We start from the raw sequence: 16,652 nt of genomic DNA, 5'->3' as shown, positions 1-16,652 counted from the left end.
CACATACAGTCCTCACACTGAAGAGCAAGTAAGGACAGCCCCCCGCTCCTTCTTTGTCTCACTCTCCTCCTCCAACAGCTGCTTCTCTCCCTCTCTCTTTCCCTTTGGGTCCTTGTCAAGTACATGCTACTTGCTTTATTGGCACTTAGAATGCTTCTGCTTCAAGTAGTTCGCCCCACAGCCCCCTCAGCTCTGTGCACACACAATCTGAATTTCATTCTGTCTCTGAGACACTCGTTTTCTCCCCCTGTCTTTGTCTCAAACTCTTGTTCTATACTCCCTTCCTGGGAAAGAGGGGTTGTTTCCACGGCACTGCTCTCCCCAACCCCTGCAGCCCTCAATCATCCATTCATTAACTCTTAAGTCAACACAGAACCCCTGTGTGTGTGTGTGTGTGTGTGTGTGTGTGTGTGTGTGTGTGTGTGTGTGTGTGTGTGTGCATGCACGTGTGCCTGCACTCCTTAGATGAATCAGTGTGAGAGCTCTTTCGCAACCTTTGGACTGGTTTTGTTGCTCTGTTTCCTTGAAGCAGCACACACACACACACACACAGAGGAAAACGTGCGTGTTTGTATGAATGCACACACATGCTCTGATGGCCCAGAGAAGAAAGACCAAATGCTGCAATTAAACTTCTAAAAGACTCATGTGATGCCAAGATGCATGCACCCCCTCCACACACACAAACACACTTGCACTTTTACTGCAGAGTGTGCAAGGGGTGCTGTCAATCAAACCTGCTGGAGCAAAGAGGAGCTTTTTCCTCGCAGAAATGTTGTGCAACTGTTTGTGGAAGTTTCTAAAAAGAGAGAAGGAAAAGCAAACGTGATGCAAGAAAAAGATGGAAAGTTGAGCAACAGGAGGCTCAAGAGGAAGGAGACAAGTCCAGGAAGATACAAAGAAAGCAAGAACAACTGACAAGAATTTCAGAAGAGAAGAAGAGAGGGAAAAGCTGAAACAGTGCTTCTAACATTAACACATACGCCATCAATGCCCGTCTAAAACCATTGGGACTGCTTTGGCCCGGTCCTCATTGTCTGCTGGTGATTGTGTTTCTTCATTGTTTACATCTGGTACGCCTCAAGCCTCAGCTCCGCTCGCCAGTCCTGTTCACATCTCACTGCTGTGCCAGCAACGTTCAGTTCAATGAAACTATCCCAATAATATGAAAATAAAACATGATTGTTAAGCACGTACTAAATGTCCCAAAACATTCCTGAACTAAACAGAAGAAATGAATCGTCCCTGTCACTGGCCATGAATCGTTGGAAACATCTCAGGAAGAGTTTAGCTCAACTCTTGGAGTCAAAACATCGCGGATGAAGTCTGGGTCAAAGAGTTTAACTTTTAATTTTGACCTTGAGTGACTGTGAACCCAAGTGGGTACACTGAGGACTATTGGCATTATCTTTCTTAAAGGCACAGTTCACCCCAAAATCAGAAATACATATTTTTCCTCTTACCTGTAGTGTTATTCCCCTCCCGGGCTGATACCTTGACGTGGTGGGGGGGCTTGCATGTCTCAAATATGCTGTGAGCTATAACGGCGGGGGCTTAAGGCCCCTGGCAGGTCTAACCAAGCCAGGCAGGTCACGGAGGAGAGTCCGGACAAAAAGCAGCACTGGTCCTCCAGGTTGGGGGTTGAGCATGGGGCCAACAACCTCACCTCGGAAAACAGCAAGTGTTACAGAAACTGCAAGATACAAACCACTGAATCTGGGGTCCAGTATGATGATGGTAGCAGAGCAAAACCCACCCTGGGAATTCTGTTGCTTGAAGAAGAGTCTCCTAAGACCCCAAACTAAAATCCGTCTTGGAGCATGGAATGTTTGTACCATGTTCGAAACATCAAAGACAGCACAAGTCATCAGAGAAATGCAAAACTACCAAAGAACACCTGGTGAAGGACAGTGATGATGGAGCTGAAGGAGATGGGAACTATCATCCGTAGAGATGTCTGTCTTCTCTCCAATATAATGGAACTAGCTGGCACTCGGCTTGTGGTGCTCAAAGTGCCAAAAAATATGTTTGAAAAACTCAACAGCAGTGTTTCTTTACGGAAATCATGATATAGTTACTCAAGATAATCCACAGACCTTGTTGTGAGCAGTTTCATGTAGGAACTATTTTCTTTCTACTGAAGCACACCCGCCAACCGAATCACTGCGCAGAAGGAAGTGTGCATCTACTCATGGATGAGAGGCTCATCCTTCTTGGCTTAGTTGTATTGTTAGCTAGCTCTGTGGTGCTAGGTGAGCTAGCAGTAGGCACACGCTTCCTTCTGCGCAGGGATACAGATGGCGGATTTGACAGAAAGAAAATAGTTCTTCCATGAAACTGCTCACAACAAGGTCTGTATTATCTTGAGTTACTTGGTCATGATTCCTGGAAAGAGACATTGCTGTTGAGTGTTCCAAATGTCTTTTTGGTGCTCTGAGCACCACAAACTGAGTGCCATCCAGTCACGACCCGTCACATAATACCGCTTTGTCAGTGAACCTCATCGTCAGACATCGACACACAGAGGCAAACTTTGTGGCAGGATGATGTGCATCGGGCAGCCGCTGCCTGGTGGGCAACTACCATAGTAAGCTATAAAGAGCCAGAAAGGCTGAATTGGGTGGGCAGCAGGGATGGTGAAGGGGTCAAACAAACACCGGACTTTCATCTAGGAGCCCGCTGTTTGTCTCCTGTGTGAAACCAAAAGTCAGTGGAGTTATTTTAATAACAGTGTAGTGTGCAGGTATGTATAGCATGCTACTCTAAGGACATATGTTATGTGACGTGATATTACGTTAGTAAGAACTGTAGTTATTTTAAGCCAAACTAGATTTTTGTTGCCATGTGCTATTGTTGGCTAAACTGAAGGAATTAAACTAAAAAACGAAGTGTTTTACCTATGTTGTAAGTTGATTTTCACACTGTACGCATGTAACGAGCAGAAACTTTGCATTTCCTATAAAAACAGGTGTGTACTGTGAAAAGACAACAACTTTAAATCGACCTGCCATTCCTGACTGTCCAAAACTGACACAGGAGGGTACCTGGCGCATCATGTTTTGACATGTAGGTCCACTGACAAAGCAGCAGTATTTAACAAGTTGGGATGAGAATGTGTCGTCGAGGGAATGTAGATATCTCCAACACTCTGCAACTCACACACAAACAATCTAGACTGATAAATAGCATTACAGGTAAGAGGAAAAATATGTGTTTTTGATTTGGGAGTGAACCTGAAAGTTGTACAGGAATCTTCGATTTGTATAGCAGCAGCCTCGAGCAGCAGTCAACCTACGGGCATCTGAGGCCAAAAATCTGGCAGACTGAAAGAATTGGGAGGGGAGGGCGACCTTAAATAAGTTAAATTTAATGGTTGTATGATTCACACTCATGCAGATGCATCGTCCAAGGCTGTAAATTACACATATAGTAGGGAGATGACATCTGGTGGATATAAATGGTATTGCAGCCATGGATACAAGTTGGGCAGTGTGATAATATCTGTTTATTTATTCATTATCACATATAAACCCATACAATCAATGCCTATGAATGTTGTCTAGGTATTTGTGATTCAGACTAATATTTATTTTAAAGAAAAGTTAAAGAAAAAATGTTCATGTGACCAAAATGGACGTGTGTATAAATCAGATGTGTTTTCTCCCACATAGAAAAACAAAGAAGGTAGAAAAGTGGCAAAACATCGGTAGCCAAAAGGAAAATTTGCGCCGACCACTTTGATTTGCCTCCACTGGCTCGAGGCAATATTCTCGCCAATTAACAATCTGTATTTTAACTCAGTGTGGTTCCAGAGCAAATTTACAGCCTGTAAATTTAGAGAAATTCTGTCAGGATTTGGCCAGCAGAGCCTCTTCGTGCTTCCAAAAGCCATTTTATCACAAACAACAACCAGATGTATGTTTAATGAGAACAAGTTTGACTGATCATGTTTCTTTTTTTCCAAAACATTATTGGGTCATTTGTGGCATTCATAAAAGGAGGGTGAAGTAAGGTAACGTTGGACATCAGGTAAAATAAGGTTTTACATCTTGGCCTCTTTAAATATCCTGTTCACAGCCAGTCACCACACGTTATTGCACAAGTTATTGTTGCTACAAATGTGCTTTAAATGAAACAATCCTTTCGACTGTTTTGGAGAAAAAAAACTTGGATAGGCAGAGAAATTTTTTTTAAAAAAAATCTATGGTCCCAGAACTTTAAGTGTAAGCTATGTGGCATGTTCTCTTTTTGTTAATAAGAGTGCTGCAGCTACAACAATAAGGGAATAACGCCAAAACTGGTTGTATGTTGCATTTTTTAAAGTGTTTGAGTGATATCAGAAATATTTTCACAATACACTTTACTTTCATGGGAAAGGGTTTTGAGTAAGTACTCAATGCATTAATGGGACAGTTTTCTACTGTGTTCCATCCTGTCACATCATATTTTTTTCACTTAAAAATATTAGGATGATGCAGTTAGTCCATGTCAGCCACAATAGTCCAGGATTAGCCATCAATGGTATACACGCACAAGCACACATACACATGTCCATTGTTGACAATACTGGCAGCAGAAGAGCAGGAAAAGCATTGCAGTGAGGTTGGAGGATGTTTTTTTTTTTTAACCACTTGAGACCCGAGCTTTTGTTTGGTAGTTATTTGGGATCAGTAGGACCTGATAAATACAAAAAACTAAGCACTGTTTTTGGACAGTTAGTAGTTTTGGGGGAAAAAAGATGTGTAATAAAGTATAACACTGTTTATTTCAATGGCCAAACACTGTTGTGCCAAAAAAAAAATTGCAAACAGTGCAACATTTGTTCAGTCTTTTGCAACTTTATGGTTAGGGGTCAGTGTTCAAGTCTAAAATTGTTAAAAACTGTTCATTTCAGCGCCTGAACACTGCTGTGCAAAAGCAGAATCGCAAATAAGGCAATATATCAAAACGCCTCATGATTTGTTTGTTCGTACTTCAAGCTGGGAATGTTCTTTTTTGTGTGTAGTCTGTCGCACCTAATTGGCCTGTGTGAAATGCTGTGATAACAGATAATAAAGTTCCAATGTCCTCAAAGAGTACTTCCTAATTAACATCGTCTTCGCTTGTTACTGTTGCTAGAATTGGTCAAATTTGTTGCAATATCAAACTATCAAAAAATGTAAGCATAAAATAACAAATTTCAGCCATAAAATCTGATCAGGTTTTGTCCCTTGTCCACTTTTGTGTCTGGATGAGTTGCAGACTGACCTGGCAGAGATAGCTGCCATCTTGTTTTTACATGGATTAGTGTATTGTGCTTTAGCTACCAGTACATGGCACAAGAAAAAATATCCATGAACGAAAACGACAGGTCCAAGTTCAATAAAATAACGTATATGGTGCAGCAAACCCAAAACGTGATGTCCTCATACAATGGCGCAAGGTAGTTACGGTGGACCCTGGTGCACACTACTTTGACAGGCCCTAGTGCTCCCTCTCGCAAGTGACTTGTAAATGTGTTGTTTGTAAAAATGAATAAATAAATAAAAACTTTATTTTATTATTAAGTGCGGAGAATTTCCAACACAGAGCTTTTATTTTGAAGTGCTGTTTCCCAAAGTAGAATGAGTGACCAACCCTAGCCCTAAGGGACAGGTACTTGACAGAGATAGCAAACTAGCTCGAAGACATGGCCAAACTCAATGTATTAAACTGTGTGGACCTTGAACCACTGACTAAAGAGAAATCTGGACCCTGTGGCTGGACCAGATGGGAACCACTGAGTTAGAGGAACCAAAGAGTGCAACTTTAAGTCCTTCTGCAGAAGATTACACATATAAGGAGCTGCATACATAAATGCTCTTTTGCCTGTCTAGGTATGTACCCTAGGTATAGACAATAAAAACATATTCTGTAGCTATTTTCAATTTTTTGCTTAATGTACTAATGACTGAACTGATAAAATGAATTTAACCATTGAAAAACAAACAAATGTTACTGTCCTATGTTCCCTGAACATGTCATCAGAGTGAGGTAACGGTTCTTGATGAGTTTGAAGGTCCAAAGTCTCTGAATTATTTTACTTGGCAACAATTTTTTTTGTATAGATTTATGATTTGCTATATACATTTAGGAAAGTAACACTAAAGCTAGTCTTCAGTGTTTGGTTTTCTTCTGCTGAGTTACCAAGGAGTGACGCTTGTCTTTACAGCTCATGTCCAGTAGGGGGCAGTGTGTGCACATGCAAACCTCAAGTATACAATTACATTTAATGCGTATTTAATATGGAGCTTACTGCTTGTTTGCATTGCAAAATAAAGCCTACACATCTTAATTTAACGGTTCAGCCAGTAAAACCCACATTTTTTTCTACTTTGTTATGAAATTACTGTTAAATTCAACTTTGTTCTGAATCTATTTTTTTCCTTTTAATTAAAACGTGTATATTTTTATAATATGTGACTGGTACTATATCCTATGCGATATTCAGTAAGTTAAAACAGATGCCAGTCAGTACAATAAGTCCCATGTCTGATGCTCTGCCCTCCACCATAATAAACCTAGCCCAGCTCTTGGATGCTGCACCTCACTGTACCCGCCCACTGCATTTAATAGTATGATAATGAGAGCAGTGGATGCGGAGCAGAGGGGGTGGAGGGTGGTGTTAAGACGTTTGACTCTATTTGGAGTTGTGTCCATTGCAGATGAATAAAGTTTTTTTCTTCTTCTTTTCTACTCCAGCTGAGCTTGTTGGCAGCAGGCTCCGTCCTCCTCTCAGAGAGCCCGCACCAGGATGGGTGCTCTCCCGGCGCAAAGGATACTATGGATGTGCGTTTTGGTGATTTTGGGAATAACAGGAGTTTGCGGTAAGATTTCATTTATTGTTGTTGTTTGCGTGTTTTTGCGCATGTGGCTAAGAATATGTTACAGGGCTAGGACGCATGAGACAAAGTTTTCAACTCTACTAAGACTCTCAAATGATGTTCTCAACTTGCTGGAATATGCCTGTCCTGGTTACATGTCCACTTTAAGGTGTCAGTATTTTCTTTTTCAGTTTTTCCGCATTTGTGTAAAAATTTAGAAAGTTATGACAATGAGGAACATCTTGTGAGCAAGTAAAATCATTTCAATCATATACGTAACAACTGAAATTTCAGAGATTGACCAAAATGTTATCAAATACATGCTTAATTATCTAATTTTCCTTAAACAAACCATGTATCTTTAACTTACTCCCTTTAGACTTTATGTTTTTATTGAAAAATGGACTGATGCCACATCCAAAAGTCCAGTTCCCTAGGCTATGTAATTATTATTGGTGTGTTTTAAATACACAAGGTGAACATAATCACTGAATAATCAGCTTACATTTTGAAAAACTGACTTAACTTTTGGTTGCAGGTTCCAACGTCTGCACCTCCAGAGGGGCCAGTACATGCAAGCAGTGTCTGGCTGTGCACCCCAGCTGTGCGTGGTGCTTCCAGGAGGTGGGTTCCTTTTCCACTTCACCTCATTCTGTTAATGAGCCACTGGTGCAGGGTGGTACAGATCTCCTCATCAGCCGCTTAATCTGGTTGAGAAGATGTTTTTTTTTTTTAGTTAAAGAAGTATTTCACTGCTGGATAGATGGTCTTTTAATAATACTGGGCTGTCTGTGTAGTGGAAATAATTTAGAAATTGGTGCTACGTGAACAGAGAAAACAGAGAAAAAAGCGTGTGGTATTTGCTTTTGATCCAGAGGTAGAAAACCTACAACTACCAGAATGCAGACCATTGGAGATTGGCCCATGGATGTATTAAGACACCTGGATATAGCATTGGAAGTGGGGCCCTGTTCATCCCTATGAAAGTTGCTTAGTGGCACATGAAGCCAAAAAAGCTTAATTCCCACGGTATAAAATTACCTGACTCTTATGCATTGTGGGGTCCATAGAGTGAGCGCACTATAGAGGCTTACGGCTGCCAAGCGTGGCCAAGCGGCTGACTTCCAGTTTAGCGTTCCGCTCATTTTAATCGGGATATAATGATTAAACCTTGCATCTCTTTTAGACTTTCGAAATGTTATCACATCAAATAGATCAAATCCAGATAGTGAAACGAACCGTTTTGTGTGGGTTGTGACGCTCAATAAAATGTATCCATTGAATTATAGACGTTTCTTTCCGAATGTAAGTCTGTGGGAAAAGTCTTTTTGGGCCCAATAGCATCACGTGATGGACTTGGCCGTTGTAATTCCACTTGTGGCCACTATGTAAAATTGGCTTCAAAGCCGAGACGCTTATAGCTGCTGACACATTTCGTTTGTGACGTACACAACACGCCCTACAAACCACGCCCACCACTAGTACAAGACAAACCCGCCAACCCAATGGCTGTCTGAACCCTGCTAAAATGCTACGCTGTGGTAAATAAATGAGACCGAATGTAGCAATAATCCAGTTTATAATTCACGATATGATTTGATTTTTAAGTAACGAGATGTAGCCTTCCCATTACCCTTATCCTACCCTTAACCAATGTTAGCTAACCGCTAACTTAGCATTAGCATAAGGAATGAGATGTGACCCTTCCCATTACCCCTATCCTAACCTTAACCACCTCTCTTTAATGTAATACTTAAGCTAACATTAGCTAACTACTAACTTAGCAGTAGCGTAAGTAACAAGATATGACCCTTCTACCGCTATCCTACCCTTACCCAACATTAGCTAACAGCTAACTTAGCATTAGCATAAGTAATGAGATGTGACCCTTCCCATCACCCTTATCCTACCCTTAACCACCTCTCTTTAATGTAATACTTAAGCTAACATTAGCTAACTGCTAACTTAGCATTAGCATAAGTAACAAGAAGCAGCCTTCCCATAACTGTTACCCTAACCTTAACCACCTGTCTTTTAACATAATACTTCATAGCTAGTTAATCGCTAACTTAGCAATTTCGTCATGACTTCTGTTCCCAAGCCAAGGAGCAAAGGAAGCTAGTCATGGACTGATGTGTAGGTATGGTGGGTGAGTCATGTAGCTAGAGGTTGGGTTGGGCTGCTACAGCTGCAGTTATACCTACTCGTCAAAGCCTGGCATTGTTCCGGGAGACTTGGCTTGGCTGTTTGTTTTTCCACAATATGGTTAGCTGGTGACAATAAATATCAAATTACAGTTAAACGTAAGCTATGTTTCTTAAAACATTTGAGGCGAGAAATAGGTAACACAGGGACAGAATCTTGGTTTAAATATTTGATCAACACTGCTTAGTTTTACTGTTTGATCTCAGTATTTTTAGCTGAAATCTGTTCAGCTGTTCACAGATTCACATATCACAGCCAAATGGCACTCTAAATGTTTCTGATGACATTTGAGGCAAGAAATAGGCAATATAGTAACAGAATCTTGTTTTATTCAGCACCGCCTAGTTTTACAGTTCAGTCTGAGTGAAAGGAGAGAGGGGAGGTGTGCTCTCTTGATCAGCTTATAATGTAAATTTACTCTCCATGGTGGTGAGCATATGAAAATGCAGAAGTACAATCTGTTGTGTTACAGCCCTAGATCCAGTGAAAATTTGAGCTGGGAGATGAGCAGGGAGATCTCTCTGCTGGTATGAAGGAGGGAAGTTAACCACAGGTCACTGACACACACTTCCCACATTATTATGATATGAAGCTGGTGGAAAATCAGCAAAGTGTCTCTTTAAATGTTCCCACTGTCCTCTCTAATATCTGATTGATCTGATTTGATTTTCTGATTCGTAACACTTTAGACACAGTGACTGAACTCATGTGACTGCATGTGGATGTAGTCATATTTTCTGCTTCAACCTAATGAGAGCAATGATTTAACACAGTAAAACTGGGAGTCAACGTTCTCAACCTTTCACTCAAGTGTAAAATGTTCTCAGGATGACTTCACTGTGGCTATTGCTGAGATGTCCTCATGTTCGTAAGCACTCATTGAACTGTCAGACCTTGCCTTTTTAAACCCAGAGTTTGTTGAGGAGATGTTGGAGTGCTCCTTCACTCCAGGAGATGTCTTTAATAGAAGCATAATGTTGGGCCATTTCTGGACTTCCCGGTTACAGTCCAGCCTTCAAATGAGTCCAGTATGCCCTTCTGTCTCAACACAGCTGTATTACAGATGGAAATTCTGTAAATAAGCAACTATTTGATTACATTTCTATCACATTAAAGTATTTCCGAAACCTGTAAGGAGGTTTAAATGTAAAAAAAAATGCCTCTCCTGTCAGGACTTTGGCCAGGGGGTGGCCAGTTCCTCTCGCTGCGATCTGAAGACCAACCTTTTGGCAGCGGGGTGTGTTCCGTCAGCTATGGAGTCTCCGACCAGCAAACTGCAGGTGATCGAGGACCGGCCCCTCAGCAACAAGGCAGCGGGAGCCACACAAGACGTCACTCAGATAAAGCCCCAGAGGCTACAGATCACCCTCAGGCCAGGTAGGGTTTACCGTCCGAGTTTTGGTTCTTACATCAGTGGTGGGGATGAAGTGTCTCACATACTGAAGTAGAGAGATTGTGTTTTGATTTAGAGGGGAGCTACAAATGACTATTTTGTATATCCTCCTGAGATCCTATGTCTTCACACAAGGACATTACATTTTAAGTTTACTGGACCTTCTACTTAATTCTGCTTAACTTGGACCTGTTGTCCTCGTTCCTGGACACTTTTTTGTGCCATCTAGTGGCAGTAAGAGCACAATACACCAATTCATGTAAAGCAAAAAGATGGCAGCCATCTCTGCCAAGTCAGTCTGCAACCGACTCCGACACAAACATAGACAAGGTCCGAAAACCTGATCAGATTTGATGATTGAAACTTGTTTATTTATGATAAATAACATTTGTAGTTTGATATGACAACAGATTTCACCAATTAAAGCAACAGTAATGAGACGCTCTGAATTACAAAGTACTCGTTTGAAGACCTAAGGAATTTATCATCAGCCTGTTGAAGGACATTTTGACTTTATTATCATCACATTTGAGGATATAGGAACCTTATTATCAGCAGTTTTTATACTTATCAGGTCCTACTGATCCCAAACAGCTAGGAGAAATTAAAAATGCATACCAAACAAAAGTTGGGGTGTCAGGAGGATATTACTGACGCAATGTTGTGTTGAATTTGTGAAGAAAACTTGAACGAAGAATCCAAAAACTGAGAAAAATCTTGTAGACTTGAAGTCATAGGTTTTCAGGTTTGACAACAGCAACACTATATCAAACACCCATTTACAACCTCTCATACAGCTCACACATTCTAATCCAAGTCTTTATCCTCAGCAGAGTCACACAGTAACTGATCGAGGCAGTGGTGGACCAGCAGTGGCCATGTTCAGCAAGATAAAATTACATGTTTTTTACAATAGAGTCTGGCTTTGAAAAAGTGTCAGTTTTACTTCAGTTTTAAATACTTAAGTCTTGGCAAAAATGCATTGTTTGTGGAGCACTGAGTATAGAGTGGGTTAAATGAAACTTGGACTATACTGCACAAGTTGTTTTTGGATTTGTCGTTCACTGTGGAGGCATGTGAGAAAAATAATAATATTAAACTTAATTTATATAGCACCTTTCATACAAGAAATGCAGCACAAAGTGCTTTACAATAAGGGTAGTATTAACACTTACTGTTTGACATGAAAATAGAATGAACATAAAACAGAACTGATTCATAAAATCATAGTTGTAAAATGATAAATCATAAAATCAAGTAAGATTTTAATAGAGCTGCAGCAGCGTGAAGCGTAAATAGAAAGTAAAAGCATGAAAAGAAAGAGTTTCAGACCTGTAAACTCAGAGCTAGTTAAGGCTAAAGTGAACAGATACGTTTTTAGCTTTCTTTTAAAAAATATTTAGCGAGATAGCTTCCCTGATTTCTATAGGTAGTGTGTTCCATAGCATCTCCGATCTTCTTCCGGCTGTTGCTGGGAACCTCCAAAAACATTTAATCTTGAATCTTAATGAATTCAACGTTATAAAATTTCTTTATCTAACTTCCCAGATGATGCTAAGCGCTTCACAGTAAAAGTGCGTCAGGTAGATGACTACCCCGTGGACCTCTACTACCTCATGGATCTCTCCTACTCCATGAACGATGACCTCTTCCGCCTGAGAACGCTGGGCAGAGGCCTGGCAGACGCTATGAACCGCACCACCAGCAACCTCCGCATGGGCTTTGGGGCTTTTGTGGACAAGCCACTCTCGCCTTACATGTTCATCTCCCCTAAAGAGGCTGTGGAGAACCCCTGCTACAGGTAAAAGACAAGTGAGATTGCCTCTTTACAGTCTTTGCGCCCTCTGAAAATACAATGAGCCTCTTAACCCGTTTCCTTGCCTCTACATAAATACCTAAACTGGATCCAGGTCTCCTTGTAATGGAAAGTTTATTTTCGTTGCAGCATTCTAGCATTGTTTTACATTCCTAATAGGCACCCACTGGTGTTGATTTCAGTGGTTGTTTGCGTCTGCGTGTGGGAAGTCGCTTCATTATGCACATGATGTCATTTGTGTGAGGACACCTTTAAACACAGTGTTACAGAGTTACAGCACTTGTTAAAGGCTTACAGTGGCTCCCCAGTGCTTGGTCAGCTGCTCTTAATCAGCGGCAGGTAATCTGCCCGGAGAGTGAGAGCGTCCCAATGCAAACTACCATAACCCCACCCAAAGGTTCCTGTGAGGCTGATTTGGTAGTTTAAGGTCTCTTGGGGTCAGTTACTTTCCCGCTTTACGCACAGTCTGCCGAGCTCCAGCCTGCAGGAATGTTTGGATAAAAGATAAGACAAGAGGAGAATTTCAGTCTAGTAATGTACAATAAAGAGAGAAAAAGGGGTCCACTGGTAGCACAGGAGAGCATTTTTCTTTAGCCCTACTATGAGGTCAGAATTTGTGGTTTCTATTATGATGTAAATGTAAATTCCTCTGAAACTCAGCTGTACTGTGGTGCTAAAAAGCAAATTTTATCTTGCTTACACACTAAATCAAAGTGGTTAATGTGAACATTATACCTAACATCAGCATGTGAGTCATCGTGAGCATGTTAGCATGCTGATGTTAGCATTTAGTTCAAAGCACCACTGTGACTAAGTGCAGCCTCACAGGGCAAACTCTCTAGTCTTGTTCTTAGAGCTGGGGTAGGCAGGAAAATGGAAAAGACAAAAAAATTTTTGGCAGAATCTGAAAATGCACCCTCGTCCTTCAGCTCTCTCCTCTCTGTCCTAAGACCCTCCCACCAGACGACGACAGGCATATGCACACACTTCACACAGTAACCCAGTGTTTCTCATACATTGATTTATTTAATGGTGTGTCATGTGTGGTAGCACAAACTCTCTCTGTTTATTAGACCATAAATGATACAAGAATTAGCTAGCTAGCCATCCCATGGTCCCTCCACCTCACTTCCTCGGGAGGAGAGTGGGCTGTAGCTTGGGAGACGTACCTTTAGTTGCAGCTTTAGTGGCTCATGCCCTTCAGCACTGGATGTCACAACGCACTGGTGGCCAGCGGCAGCAACAAGTCTAACCTGTTTGCTGATCCAGCAGGGATTGGGTTCCCTGGAGCTAGGGTTTGCTCTTGCTGATTTTGGTTGCTGCACCCACTGACTGAGGGTCAGTCTCTGGAGCTGCTTCCTGCTCTCCTCCCAGCGAGGTGGTCCGTAGCGGTGAGGAGTGAGGCTGAGAACACTCTGTGATTTGAGGCTCCAGCTAACATTAGCTAAAGAAACGTCAACATGAAGTCGCAGCCGTGAGCCGTTAGCTCCAGTTAGCTCCAGTTAGCTCCAGTTAGCAGAAGGCTAAACTATTAGCAATATTTTTTTCCTCATTTCTGAAACACTTTGCATTTTGACACGTTTTATTTCATTTATTGTCAGACTCCTTTTTGTGATTTCTCTGCAGTGCAGTTGTTGCGTGCTTGAATAGCAACTTTCAGGATTAGCAGGATTCTTCGCCATGGAATCAGACTTTAACCGAAGGGACATACACACACATCTTGATTTTTACAACAGTCAATAGGAACGCCCCCTCTTGATCTGTGATTGGCCAGAGTCTCTTGTCACAGGCTAGATTTTTTAAAGACTGAAAACAGAGCCAAGAGGAGGGGCAAAAGTCTAGTTTTCACTCAGTCCACTTGAATTACAATACGCTCAAAGGTTATTATTGGATTTTTGCCTGATGATGCCAAAGTAAAACTGCCTACCCCAACTTTAAATTTCATTGTAGGAACCATTCAGTGAAGTAAGGTAAAAAGAAGAGCTGTTAAGTGAAGTCCCGACCTGGTATGTAACTTAAAAAATGATGCAGTTATTTCCTCAGTTAACATGACACACAAAGAACGTCCAAAATAACTCCAGAACAAAACTGGAAAATACATACAACTAAAATATTAATGTGGGTTATTAGACATCTTTACATTTAAATGAATTTTTAAGCATACGAATCCAATTAAACTGATTATATTTAATTTAACAGCTGGTTATACACCCCCTTAATAAAGTATATTATCTGTAATTGTATAGCTTTCGATCATTAGTGGAGGTCACACAGTTTTTATGGTATACAACCAGATGTTGAGATGTATGAACAAGCCGGCAGCAGCTCCACTGAACCTCGATCACTTGCTCTCTGTTTCACTCACAGTATTAATACCACCTGCCTGCCCCAGTTCGGTTACAAACACGTTCTGTCCCTGACGGAGGAGGTGGGCCGCTTCACAGAGGAAGTGAAGAAGCAGATGGTGTCCAGAAACCGAGATGCCCCGGAGGGAGGCTTTGATGCCATCATCCAGGCTGCTGTGTGCAAGGTGAAGAGACACCCTTACTGTCTCACACAAATAACTCTTTTGTCACACTCATAAACATTTCCAAAATAAGAAGAACTAGATGATAAAATTAAAGGAACAGTGTGCAAGATTTAGGAGGATTTAGGATTGTTACCACCTGAAGCTTCTCCTGGTCAGGAATCCTTCAGTGTTCATTGTTCAGGAGGTTTTTACCAGAAGAAGAATTATCAAAACAAAAATGGGCCAGGTGATTGTAACCAGTATAAACACTTAATACAGCAGTTTCACGTTACAAATCAGTGTTTTTCCAACACTGTTCAGCATGTCGGAGACAGGCAGCTTACCTAGCACCTGCTAACGTGTGCTTCCAACCTGGTCTCACACCGAAGTCGTTGAAATCTGGCACTTGGGCAGTGACTTGCGGCATCAGACACTGACAAAAAAGCCGTCCTTTAACATTGGCATGATACGCGGCCACTTGCTGTTATAGTTTAACGGTGCTTGGTGGCGTCAGGAGGAAATGGAGTGGGACAAGAACTAAAGTTAAGGTAAGGCGGTGCAAGTTCGAGTAGGGTGGATTGGTCCAACAAACACAGATTCTAAAGCCAAACCCTCTTCTTTTTCCTAAACCCAACCACGTGCATTAGTTGTTGGAGGAAAAAAAAAAGTCTATTCACATATTTGTCCTGATGTAGTGTGTTTATTTTGAAAGAGACAGTATGTAAACATTAAATCTTCTGTGAAAACAGAAGTGTATTTTGAAAAACAATGCACGTAGCCGACAGAACTCGGCATTGTCTGACACAAAAACGTGAATGGCCCTATCAAAAGCCAGGGTTTGGTTTGTCAGTTCTGGACTACTGTAGAAACATGGTGGTACAACATAGTGATCTATGTAGACGAGGACCCGCTCACATGTAGATATAATTAGCTAATAAATCCCCCTAAATCCTACAAACTGGACCTTTAAACCAATTGAGAAATTTGATTTTTTTGCTTTAGGTTCCACCAAAAATGAACTTCCCAGTTGAAAAGCTGAGTTTAATTTTTTCCTTCCTTTCCCTGTCACTTTGTTTGATGGTAACTAGGAGCAGATCGGCTGGCGCCCAGGTGCATCCCACCTTCTGATCTTCACCTCGGACGCTAAGACTCACGTGGCTCTGGACGGTCGTCTGGCAGGAATCGTGCAGCCCAACGATGGGAAGTGCCACCTCAACTCTGAAAATATGTACAGCATGTCAACCACCATGGTTAGTGTATACTGTGTGTGTTGAGTGTGCACACAGTGGGCAGAAACAGTTTGAGAGAGAAACAAAGACAATAAAAGACTTTGTTTAAATAAGTGAAGCGTGAAAAGAAACATTTCAGTGTCTATGTGTATATGTGCTAACCATTCTGTCCGGTTTGGCCTCACAGGACTACCCATCTCTCGCTCTGATCACAGAGAAGATGTCGGAGAATAACATCAATCTCATCTTTGCTGTCACCAACCCTGTGGTTCCTTTGTACCAGGTCAGGAGCTCTGCAGTTCAAGCGTTGTGCTCTGTTCAAGTTCTGCACAAAAATGTAAATTAAGCAAAGTTTTTTTAACTGAAACTGAGAAGATGATAAATCCCCCACTCAGCAATCATCTCATCTTGAACACACTGTTGCTAAAGTCCTCCAAACCTCACTGGTTTCAAACAGAGATTCTTGGATCCTGCACTGGAAGAATGGAAACTCAATATAAATCACTATTATACACTGTTCAGACACAGCAAGATACAAACTCAGTTTTTCCCAAACTGGAAACACTCCGACGACTAACTTTTAAAACAACCATTCACAGAAATGAGAGAGATTTAGAGGGAATAATAATACCATAATAATATCAAATTATAAATTATT

General features: G+C 41.3%; 1 protein-coding gene across 1 annotated transcript in view; it reads left to right on the top strand.

Moving 5' to 3' along the window:
• Positions 1–6,626: 6,626 nt before the first annotated feature.
• Positions 6,627–16,652, top strand: part of LOC126400099 (integrin beta-3-like) — a 34,460-nt gene continuing 24,434 nt past the window's right edge. The window contains exons 1-7 of the mRNA XM_050060564.1: positions 6,627–6,845; positions 7,381–7,466; positions 10,220–10,424; positions 11,989–12,241; positions 14,624–14,786; positions 15,854–16,015; positions 16,182–16,277. Coding sequence (XP_049916521.1) covers positions 6,773–6,845; positions 7,381–7,466; positions 10,220–10,424; positions 11,989–12,241; positions 14,624–14,786; positions 15,854–16,015; positions 16,182–16,277 — 1,038 coding nt within the window. The 5' untranslated portion in view covers positions 6,627–6,772. The remainder of the gene's footprint in view (positions 6,846–7,380; positions 7,467–10,219; positions 10,425–11,988; positions 12,242–14,623; positions 14,787–15,853; positions 16,016–16,181; positions 16,278–16,652) is intronic.

The sequence above is a fragment of the Epinephelus moara genome, chromosome 13 (genome assembly GCF_006386435.1).
Source record: "Epinephelus moara isolate mb chromosome 13, YSFRI_EMoa_1.0, whole genome shotgun sequence".
NCBI lineage: Eukaryota > Metazoa > Chordata > Actinopteri > Perciformes > Serranidae > Epinephelus > Epinephelus moara.
The sequence above is the reverse complement of the archived record's forward strand: the minus strand, read 5'-3'. Positions and strand labels throughout refer to the sequence as shown.